General features: G+C 36.3%; 1 protein-coding gene across 2 annotated transcripts in view; it reads left to right on the top strand.

Annotated features, from left to right (window-relative positions):
* Positions 1-12,443, top strand: part of LOC129279482 (filamin-A-like) — a 40,588-nt gene that overhangs the window by 21,991 nt on the left and 6,154 nt on the right. The window contains exons 8-16 of one of the 2 annotated variants that reach the window (XM_064111143.1): positions 860-985; positions 2,071-2,220; positions 3,250-3,354; positions 4,593-4,778; positions 5,733-5,837; positions 6,344-6,520; positions 8,131-8,145; positions 11,047-11,196; positions 12,080-12,247. In XM_064111143.1, the coding sequence (XP_063967213.1) occupies positions 860-985; positions 2,071-2,220; positions 3,250-3,354; positions 4,593-4,778; positions 5,733-5,837; positions 6,344-6,520; positions 8,131-8,145; positions 11,047-11,196; positions 12,080-12,247 (1,182 nt within the window). The remainder of the gene's footprint in view (positions 1-859; positions 986-2,070; positions 2,221-3,249; positions 3,355-4,592; positions 4,779-5,732; positions 5,838-6,343; positions 6,521-8,130; positions 8,146-11,046; positions 11,197-12,079; positions 12,248-12,443) is intronic. The other variant, XM_064111144.1, reaches the window with a different exon arrangement.

Genomic DNA, 12,443 nt, shown 5'->3' with positions numbered 1-12,443 from the left:
TCTCTTGTCCTCTTCTTCATCTTGTCTATTTCCATTATTCTCCTTCTCCTTCTTTGCCAACTTCTTGTTAAAGGAGAATGAAACTCTTGGAGCAAGTTAGCTTTTGTGAAAGCAGAAAAATCAAAGAATAAGATCAACAAAAGTTTGAGTAAAATAGGACTAGCAATAGAAGAGTTATGAGCATTTGAATGTCGAGATCACTAATGCTATGGAGATCCTCCCATTGGCAATGCGACCAAAATCTATGATGTCACAGATGAACAACTCTCCCCTTTTGGACACTGAAAATATACCCCAAAACATCTCTTTTTGCTCATTCTAATCATATGACAAACGATTCATCAATGATATAATGTTGTGAAACCTCTGTACTTGTCCTCTCATAAAGAGAACACCTCATCTTGTGATAGACTCTATAAAAGTGAGAATATAAGTGAAATAAGTACTAAAGTAATGAGGGAGTTGTACGTGTGTGACATCACAGATCTTGGTCGCATTGCCAATGGAAGGATCTACATGGCAATAGTGATCTCAATATTCAAATGCTCATAACTTTCTTATTATTCATTCAATCTTCCTCAAACTTTCAACAATTTGTTTCTTTGATTTTTCTCTTTGATATGGATTCAGCTGGTTTCAAGGGTTTCATTCTCCTTTAATTTTTCAATTTTTTGTTTGTTTTCTCTTACTCCTTCTCCTCTTCTTTTTTTCTTCTCTCTATATTCAGATTTTTATTTCGTTTTTGTAATCATTCGTAAACCTCTGTTACAGGGGCTAGGTGAGTTTAAGCACTGTTGTGATAATGAATCATTTGCTTTACATTAAGGAATATGAATATCTCTTTTTAATCTGTTTCTAGGACCAAATTCTATGGCTAAAGTAAGCGTTGATGAGAACAGGGACGGTACCTACACAGTGACTTACATACCAGTGGAAGTGGGCCTATTCACACTCAAGATTTTCTGGTCAGACAAACAAATACCAGGTAATAACTTCATTCACATAAAATCATTGAATTTCTCTTACAGTTTTGAAAATATAGCATTGATAAATTCATCTACATTGCTCTGGACGCCTGACAATACTGAATGTTTTGCAGAAAAACGATGCTATAGACATGGTGTAAAACTTTTCATTGCTATGCACATGGTGTAAATAAAATTTTTGTGCTATGTATATGTAATCAAAATGGAAAAGATGCTATATAAATCATATGTATTATTATATACAATTATAAATTTGTTGGTGATATAAACATAGTGTAAAAACGTTTAAATGCTACAGTATATACATTGTGTAAATACTTTTCAGTGCTAATATGGTATAAAAACTTGTCAGTGCTTTACACATGTATACATTTTTGGTGCTATATACAATTATAAATGGTGTAAAAACTTGTTAGTGATATAAACATAGTGTAAAAACGTTTCAATGCTACAGTATATACATTGTGTAAATACTTTTCAGTGCTAATATGGTATAAAAACTTGTCAGTGCTTTACACATGTATACATTTTTTGTGCTATATACAATTATAAATGGTGTAAAAACTTGTTGGTGATATAAACATAGTGTAAAAGCCTTTCAAAGCTACAGTATATACCAGGGGCCACGGAACGGTTTTCAAAGTGGGGGGGGGGGGGGCTGACCATGCAAAAAATCACAATCATATGGTCATTTTTATGTTTTTGTAAACGGTTTTGGAAAAAAAAAAACGCTTCCGCGGCCCCTGTATACATTGGGTAAATACTTTCAGTGCTATTCATCGTGTAACTAATGATCCTTCCTCTACCTCTAGTCTACAAGAATTTTTGGATCAGACCACATAAAAGTGACAAACTCGATGAAATACTCAGTCAACAAAAAAAGTGGAAAGTGGACTCCACATTAAATAAAAATTAACCCATTGCAATTAGTGTGGTTCTGTATTTCTTATCTTAGTGGATAAGTGTTTGGTGCTACAAAATCGCGGCTCTTTACTATTTTCCGATCTTAGCTTGGTCTACAATTGATTTTGTTGTCACAAGATATTACTTAATGAATTGCAATCTTTTTGGCTTCTATTTACAGGGAGTCCATATCACATCAAAGTGACCGATCCTAGGAAGGTGAGGGTGGTCAAGAGCAGTATCAAGAATGACCAGACGGTCAACGGAATGCACAAGATGACCAGAAACAAAGAATTCAAGATTGTCTTCGATACAAGCGAAGCTGGACCTGGTAAGTTCATCGTCAGACACCTTGAGCAACTACAGGATATTAAATTCTTATCTGGGGGTCGTTTCATAAAGCAATTCGTAAGTGACCCTTTCTTGTGCTAAATGATATCACTATATAGTTGACTAGCACCTAAGAAAATGTACCAGTCGTGTGTAAAGTCATGGATAGCTTTATGAGCAGTTTTATGAAACACTCTTGTAAGACAGCAAATTTTGGTTGATTGGAATAAAGAATTTCAACAATAAAGTTTGAGAATCAATCCATGATTCAATGGCTATAAGATTGGTTGCTTCCATAAGTTCCATGTAAACCTCACTCATATCCGAAAGAGATATACTCTACTTTCTAACCTCCACTTTTTCGCCTCTCCATTTCACTTCTACCTCTATCCTTAGTCTTTTCCAGGTCTTCACACAGTACCATAAACCATTTGCACCATAACCTCATGGTTATTGTGATGATGATGATTGTGGTGGCAATGATGAAGATGATATAAATGTGATGATGATGATATTGATGATTATGATAGTAATAATGATGATGATTATGGTTGTGACAATGTTGGTATTGATAATGATGATGATTATTTTCATGGTGACAATGATAATGACAATATAATAACAATAATAATGGTATGTTTACCCAGGGTAGCCACTTAAGTTCCGAAAAATTGTCTCCTAGAGGGCCCTGCTATTGTTATTACCCCTGATTTAGCTCGGCTACCGAGGCGCTCAAGCATTCAAGGAATTTCTTCCTACCGGATACCCATTCACTTCATCCGGGTGGAGGGCAGCACAATGTGGGGAAATTTCTTGCTGAAGGAAAACACGCCATGGGTAGGGATAAAATCTGTACAATCCTATCACAGGTGCACATGAATCGAATGAGACATTGTCAGGGTTTCCTATAAAAGGATCACCACTCAAACTAGGAATTGAACCCACCCGCCTCAGATTAAAGGACGAGAGTCGTAACAACTAGACCACAATGCCCCAACATTAACAATGATTGTGACAATTTTTATTTCAGGTATGATGCAAGCAGACCTGGACACACCTACCAGTAGGGTCCCTCTTAATATCGAACCAGAGATGCAAGGCAGACAGAGTGTAGCATTCATACCAGATGAGCAAGGTATGTATGGCAGTGGATCGTATCACTGAACACTTTCCATGAATTCAATCATATTAAAAAAAAACATTCTCGTAGAATTCACCAAACTTTCATCATAAATACACAAATACCTTCAAAATAAACATGTAAAAATTTTGTGAAATCGTTTTCCTTTTACGATATCAGCTTCCAATTGGACCCCTCTTCGCATGTGAAATATTTTGGTCACTTGAAAATTGTATTACCGAACGTGTATTTTGGGAACCTGAAGAATTCAAATATGTGTCTTACCATTTTTGATGAGCTATTTTTGATATTTTATTATTTTGGGAACCTAAAGAATTTAAATATGTGTCTTACCATTTTTCATTATCTTTCAATTTAAGTTCCCTTTGGAAGGATGTTGCAAAGTTTGGAGTGTATGAAATTTTTTCTGACGCGTATGATGTGTGTGTTTGGTAATTCAAGGCCGGTCGGTAATACAATTACTCACTTTACAGTAACGGTACAAGGAAAATATTGTATTTTTCTTTAAATAGCAAAGTACTATACTGCTATTACACAAGGGGCTGGCGAAAGGGGGGGGGGTAGAGGTGCTTCAGCCCCCTAATTATTTCCAAAATTGTGTACAAAAATGCAAAAATTACCATCCGATTGTGATTTTTTGCATGGCCAGCCGCCCCCCCTCACTTTCAAAACTATTCTTTGGCCCCTGACTACTACTACTTCTATTAGAACGATACTATAATTCCTATTACTACTACTTCTACTGTGACAAGTAATACTACCACTACAAATTTTGTAGTCGTATTGCCAATTTGCAGAAAAAAAAGTTGCAGCTTCTTTTTTAAGTAAGTGTATAAAGTCATAAACCATTACAGATCTCAATGAGCTGTTTGAAAATATACTGTATCCATTGAATGACATGGAATAAGTTCAAAATTGAAATGCAGTCCCATGGACCAAAATATTTGCTTATATCATCAAAGGAACAATTTAGTAATCATAGTTTGAATAAGTTCAATTTGAAATGCAGTCAAGCAGACCAACAGTGTGAAGATAATTCTACATGCAGATATTTGCTTTATATCATCAGGAAACAATTTAGTAATCAGAGTTGGAATAAGTCAGAGTTAAAATGCAGTCATGTTGGCTAAAGTATTTATTTCATCATCAGATAAAATTCCTGGTTATAGAAAATGAAAAATCAAATTGTCACATGATTTAAATCTAGAAGAATGTGTACCATCCTATTACAGGAGCGCACGAGTTGAAAGTGACATGGTCAGGGGTCCCGATAAAAGGGTCACCACTCAAGCTCTACTCCAAGACAGAAGAGATTCCAATTGATCATACCAAAGTACAGGTGAGAGGAGACGGAATGGAGGTCGGCAAGGTCTTCAAGAAGACGGAGTTCATCATTGATGGGTCAAATGCAGGACCAGGTAAGGTAGAAAAGAAGAAGTAGAAGGAGAAAGAAAGAAGGATTGACTGACAGGGAGAGAGAGAGATACAGAAGAAAAAAGGGAAAATGGAGAATACATTTTATACAGGTGAGAGGAGATAGGATGGAGGGTGGGAAGGTCTTCGAGAAGATGAAGTTCATCATGGATGGATCAAATGCAGGACCAGGTAAGCTAGAAAAGTAGGAGTCGAAGTAGGAGAGAGAAAGAGAGATTTACTGACAGGGAGAGAGATACAGAAGAAAAAGAGAGAGCATGACAGGGAAATGGAGAGAGAATAAATTTTATACAAAGGTACAGGCGAGAGGAGATGTGATGGAGGTCGGTAAGGTCTTCAAGAAGACCGAGTTCATCATCGATGGATCAAATGCAGGACCAGGTTCGGAGAAATATGTGTGAGCAGCCTCCCCCAAAACAGTCTGAGATGTTCATTGAGCATGGAAAAGCACGTCCTGAGCTTTGAAATGATATACGAGTTGTAAAAATTGATCAACAATAACTCTCACAAGTACTTGATTGAATGCAGAGGGTATTCAGCAAGAGCTTCTAAAATAAGGAGTTTTGAAGTTCAGGGTTCACTCACGTATGAGATATGCACACTGTGCAATTTTAATAAAACTTCCAAGCAGTCATAAAAAACTTTGGATTAAAGAAGATGATTTCATTCAATTGTAACTTGACTTTCTAACAACGACAGATTAAGCTTGATTTCGGGACTTGCACTTGATTGGTGGTAGAACCTTTCTTTCTTCAGCACCCCATTAGTGGGATAAAACATCTATTTATTTTATGTAAAACTCTCCAGAAGACTAAGATTTAATTAGATCTCATCATCAAAATGCATGGACATTTCACTCACAAAGTCATTATGCTTGATGCTTTCTTCTAACTGTATTTTCCGACATCTAAGTCCGTACTGCACTTTTCATGCTACAGGTGTGCCAAGTGTAAGAATGAGTGGTCTGGATGAAGATATCAATGTCACACTCACGCATCTTGACAACCACAGATACCAAGCAACCTACACTCCAGAAAAACCTGGTAAATTTGATTCATAGTCTTTTAGGCTGTAAGAAAGAACAACCTGAGCTCCAGATCTAATCTAATGTAATCTATGAAGTATTTGGTATAGTGATTTTAGGTCATGTTTAAATGTGCCAGCGGAAGTGCATTCTTGGATAACGAGGGGGAAGATCGTTCTAGAGAATAGGGCCAGCGTGAGCAAAAGCCTGCACCCCCATGACTTACAATATTAAGGGACCTTCAAGGGCTTTTTGAACTAGTCCACAAGTGCAGCAGTCTTTCTGAAGGGAAAAGACCAAATAACCTTGCAACGGAAAGAAGGCTTACCCCAAAAACTTCTATCATTTCAAATATAAGAAATAGGGTTGAATATGCCTTATATCCCTATTTTCTGTTATCAATGATAACGAGATTAAAAGACTATTCCATAATCAATAGCTAGTCATCTCCATATACTCCAAAGACTATTCCATAATCAACATTTCATTGTTAACAATCAATAATGAACTCTTTCTGTTAATCAGGTACCTATCTGCTTCACACGGCCTGGTCGGACAGGCAAGTCAACGGGTCACCTTTTAAGGTCAACATCGCAGGAGAATCTCACGCCAACCGTGTGAAGGCCTCTGGAGCAGCACTGGGAATGCTGGTTGCAAATAACACGTCAAGACTTGTCATCGACGGCCGTGACGCAGGAGCTGGTAAGATGGCATAAAAATAATTTACTGTAGGACCACTAGGACCTGACGAGCCACAACCCATACAAAATACATATCACTGCCCCCCCTGACGAGCTTGAAAGACCTTTTATGCCCCCCCCTGACGAGCTTGAAGACCTTTATTGCCCCCCTGACGAGCTTGAAGACCTTTTTTTTTTTTTTTTTTTGCTTGTCAATTTTTTTGGTGGCCGATTTTGCCCCCCCTGTGGAAAATCCTAGGTACGCCACTGTGTAGGACTGTAGGAAGAAGACATTCACAGGCCTGCATTCTAAAGTTTGGTCTAACTCTGTGCTAAAATTATGGGAAGATCAAAACTGTCAAAAGATTCTTTCTTATGTTTACTTTGCTCTTTTCTCATGCATTAATAGTGGAGAAAAAAAATTATTTCCTGACAGTTATGAATGAATAGAGTGTTAAATGGGCTGATAAAATGAACTTGTCCTGTCGTAGATTTCTGTTGCAGATGACTATCCATAAATAAACCATAACTTTAGACCAGAGTCTGAATTAAACCGAAGTTAAGAATACGGCCATTATGCCGAAATGCTCATTACAAATTTAATAAGTGTGAATACAGTCTCAAATTGTGGGCATCTCAATAGTGTGAGTGTTCAGTGGACTATGTTCACAGCTGTGATTCACACTGTTCAAACACCTTAGTTTAACACTATCAACGTAATTCTGTACTGTGGGCACCAATAGACTGTTAGTGCTCACAGTGTGTTCACATTGATCTATGTCAAGATTTTGATTCACATAAATAATATGAAGGTAATTTCACATTGCAGGCACCTATAGTCTGAGTGTTCACAGTGTATCCACAGTATACTATGTCAAGATTTAATTCATACTGGTAAAATGCTCGAATTTAACAGTGAAGTTAATTTCACAGTGTGGACACTCGAAAGTGTAAGTGATCACACAGTGGACTTATGTGAATATTTGATTCACACTGGTAAAATGCTCAAATTTTATAGTGTGAAGATAAGTTTACACTGGGTACTTCTACAGTGTGAGCCTTCAGTGTGTTCACATGATGTTCATGTGCCACATCATCTATGCAATTATTTGATTCCAGTGTGAGAGTTCACACAGTGGACTTATGTGAAGATTTGTTTCACACTGGTAAAATTAACAGTGTGGACTGACATAATTTCACACTGGATACTTCTACAGTGTGAGTGCTCAAATGGTGGTCTATGCAAAGACGTGATTCATAATGTGAAAATGCTCAAATTAAACTGTGTGAAGATAATTCCACACTGCGTTCCACACTCAAAACACTGTGTCTACATTGCCAATACAGTGGGACACAAAGTTGACCAGATCCATTTTTTTTTGGGGGGGGGGGGGTGAGGGATTTACATTGTAATCATGAGAAGATCATTGGTCAAGTTTTTTAATCACATGATAATATATAGCTAAAATTGCCAAGTCTATGGAAAGTCAAATATATGCCCAATTCAGATTTCTAGGTACCAAAAAGATTGGCCATAATGCTCAGAGCTTTTGTAAGTCATTCATTACAAAATTTTTGTCTTAATATCTTTGAAAACTTACTGTTGAAATCATCTACTATTTTATTTTACAGGAGACTGGTCACAAGGTATTTCAACCTCTATACATACCTTGTCTGTCTATTCAGATTGTTTATATATATATATTTTCTCAAATGATCCTTACATATTTTAAGGTGGTGGTGTTTGTTTCTCTTGATAAATTTTGCACTTTTCTTTTCAAATACATACTTAAGCATATGAGTGACATAATTTGAAATGTATTTTATTTGATAACATTCAATGAAATATGTACCTTACTCATATTGAATTGAGCAAAATGGAAAAAAAAAAAAAAAAAAAAAAAACCCAATGCTAAGTGAATCTTTACAGCCATTTTCATTTCATTATATTTATGGCATTAAATGGAGGATAAATGGACTTTTCAATGAAATTTTAGTCTCAACTGTCCGATTCTCCCATACCACTAAATAAAAAGAGGACCAGGTGTGATAAAGGATAAGAAATAAGTAAATTTAAATCATATACTAGAAATTTTTTACATTTAAAATTTGTGAGGATGATAACTGCTCAATGTGGTGTTCCACAAGGATCTATTTGTGGTTCAAAGTATTGACTTAATGATTAACCATGTCAAGACTTTATAATCACATGTAGATTTTACTTGAACAAAGCAAAACTATGAAATTAAAGTGTTCCCTCAAATGTGTTGGAGAACAATCTACAACTAGCTATGAGGATTGACTATTTTTCTTAATCAAATTTATCTGTCTGATCATTTATTTTTTTGTGTACTATTCTGTATGGATTTATTAGTTTCTGAATGTATCAGCATATTAATTGACCTTTACGGGACTTTTTAAGCACTCTTTACTATTCTAATCTACAACACAATAAATGCTTCATGACACTTTGGAATTGGGTTCCATGAAATGGTTTGGGCATCAAGAAATTATATGCTTCAAATTCAATGTCGTGTTCTTCAAGGATCTATTCTTGGCCCTTTACTACTTAATCTATCTACAAATCTTCCGGCTTACGTTGGCATCCTATGTGTTGATGATACTAACCATATTGCCACATGTAAAAAATAAAATACATGTTGATTGTTTCAAAGCATACATGTAAATCGTAAATGTCTAGAAAAATGTTATAATGGTTCTTTGCATTTAACCTGTGTAAAAATACAAACAAATATAAATGAAGCATTCTCAAGCAAATCATTGCCAACCACGATAAAGCTGCACATGGCAGAATGCTGTTGTACTGTTATAAAGCCCAGTCTACTAATATTGAAGAGTCTTTGTTTTGTACTAAACTGAAGCATTTGTTTTTTGCACAAAGCCTTTTAAACAAAGATTCAACCATATCTTGCCAGATTGGATAACGTCTATTGTAGTTCACAATTTACGAGTTAATTAGGCCAACAAATATTGTTGTATTAACAACAAGAGTAACAGGTCATTATAAAATAGGGTATCGGCTTTTTTTTGTCCCCCCATGCTAAAAAGAGCCCTGGAAAACAAGACGAGGGCCCCAGAAAATTCTCTTCAACTTTTTTTTTTTACTTTAACATGCTGAATTATTTTTTAGGGGATAATAATGAAAATTGTTTCCAAGTTATTTTCTTTAATTCAAGATATCCATATTGCACCAATTATACTTATTATTATTATATAGATTTTATCGAAGAACTACTGCCTTTTATTAGCTTAATCTAATTTGAAGATAGGGTAGAAAACTAATTATTACAATTGTTGAATTTAATTGTACGAATGTGCAAAATTGCAACATCAGCGCGCAAAGGGTTAACTGCAATGTTAAAGCTTTCAATGTTGCATATTAAGGCAGTAGGATGTAAAAAGTAACTTCCCCCCAATAAAATTACCTGGTACAAAACTGGTCCCTGGTCTCTTCCACAGATAAAGCATCAGTTGAGAGCCAGAAGGGCATTATTGCAGCTGAAAGATGTTCTGTTGAGAACAAGAAAGGCAACTTTGTACAATTGCTGTACAAAGTCAATAGTAATAGCGCCCTTCTTGTACTCAACGGAACATCATTGATCTGCAGTAGCACCTGTCTCAGACTGGTTATCAGCGAGTGATATTATAAATAATAACTAGAAATTTGTCCAAAGGACACAGATGCCCCCGCTTAACGTGATCAGAAATTCATTCAGTATGATTGAACTTAATATCATGCAGAAACCAATATGCACATAATGAACAAATTTAGACCTTTGAACCAACTCGCATATAAAATGAGCTGTGACCTGTGGACTCTGAATTCGAACTAAGCCTGTATTTTGGTGTCCTCTACCTACACACCCAAATTTTTTAAAATCTGTTGAATATTTCACAAGTTATAATGCGGAAACCAACTCACATATTTTATGAGTTGTGACCTTTGACCTGCGGACTCCGAACTTAGCCTGTATTTTATTGTCATCTACCTACACACCCAAATTTTTAAAAATCCATCACATATTTTTTTGAGTTATTGCGCGGAAACCAAGTGGGGGGGGGGACGAACGTATGGACAGGAGCAACGCTTAATGCCCCTTCCAGACTTCGTCTGCGGGGGCATAAAAATATAGTTTTTAACAGACGCATAACTACAGGTCTCTATGCGTGAGGAAATTGGGAAATGTGGTTAGAATTGTAGATTAAAAATTAAACATTAGATATACATTATGAAACAAAGAATATTAAACATAGATTGAACCTTACTTGAACATTCTGAAAGAGGTGGATTTTTAATCATACTTTAAATTGCGCAAGTTGGGTAATATTTCGTAAAGTCAGTGGGAGAGAATCCCATTGTGCTGGTGCAGCTTTCTGGAAAGCCCGATCCCCATATGATTTGTTCTTGAAAGTAGAATTTCAGAGAGAAGATTTGTGAACCACAATGGAGATAACGCTTGGGTTAATGAGTTATAGATATAATTCATGTAAGAAAACTCATGGGAAGGTATGCTTGAATCCAAACAGGTGATTTGACAGCTCGGTGCATGGGTCCTAGTCAGATGGCAGAGGTACACATTGGTGATAACCAGGACAACACATTCTCACTCCTCATCACTCCAAAGGAACAAGGAAAACACATCTTAGAGGTTAAATATGGTTCAGATCATATCCAAGGTAGGTTTACAAATTATGACCAGCCAGCCAAATACAGCAATAACTCGCCCAAAATGAATTTTGAGATATACCAGATGTAAAGGATATTGTCAACATGAAAATAAGGGGCATTACACAGACATTACGGATAAGGGAGAGAAATTTGGTATAAATATAACATGGATATAAAGGATGAGGGGCATTACACAGACATAAAGGATAAGAGAGAGAAATTTGGTACAACTATAACATGGATATAAAGGATGTACAGGTACCATAAGATAGAACCTAAACTCAAAGGAAAAGGGGGCATAAAATAGGAGGGAATAACTCTGCCTTAAGGAATATCATAATCTTTATCAATAGACCAGTTTGTAGTTACTTCATGGACAATTTTGGTCAAATGGCCTTTCATTTCTATCATTGTGATAGGCAGATTTCAAAGCAAGATAATACGTAAGCATGCCTTAAATAGCAGGATGAAGAAATTGAATAGACCAGGTGACTAGAATAGCACACCAATGAACACTCTATGAAAGTATTTGTTGCATTTCTACTTTGAATGCATATTAGAGCATTTTGTACAATGTACTTGGCAAACTGAAATACCAGTCGTTTGTGGACGCATTGTTGTTTTTTGTGGATATAAATGAAAAAAACAATTCAAAAGAATATATGAATAATCAAGACATCGAAGTTGGTGCTTATCTCATTAAATTCTAAACCACCATGTCACTTTAGTACCAATGACCTTCTTCTGATCATGCGCAGAGTGGAAGTACGAACTGGCTTATTTTTGTCAAATCTATCCCAATAGTTCAAAGATCCAGTTGGGTTGTATTCCGACTGATGGCATTTTTCTTTCCAAGCATCACGAATCAATGAACTTTTGATCATTTTTCAGGGAGCCCTTTTGTTCTCAGAGTTGCTGGTGCCCCTGATGCCAGTCAGGTGGTCTGTCACGGGTTTGGTCTAGAGCATGGCATCCTGAGCAAGTTCAGAGGGAGGTTTGTTTGCGAGACGAAAGGAGCGGGGGCAGGTCAACTCAAGGTCAGAGTTCACGGCCCCAAAGGTGAGAAATGAAGTACATTATCAACCCATATCAAACTTAATAGGGGAAGAGATGATGGTGATGATATGCTTCCTATTTTTATGGTAAATTATCCAAAGAGAAGGAAGATAGGGGAAAAGAAGACTGCCTCCATTTAAACCCCCGATTTCATTTTTTTCCACATCTTGTATAGTTGCATATGTGAATTTAATTTTAC

The sequence above is a fragment of the Lytechinus pictus genome, chromosome 16, assembly GCF_037042905.1.
Source record: "Lytechinus pictus isolate F3 Inbred chromosome 16, Lp3.0, whole genome shotgun sequence".
Taxonomy (NCBI): Eukaryota; Metazoa; Echinodermata; class Echinoidea; order Temnopleuroida; family Toxopneustidae; genus Lytechinus; species Lytechinus pictus.
The sequence above is the reverse complement of the archived record's forward strand: the minus strand, read 5'-3'. Positions and strand labels throughout refer to the sequence as shown.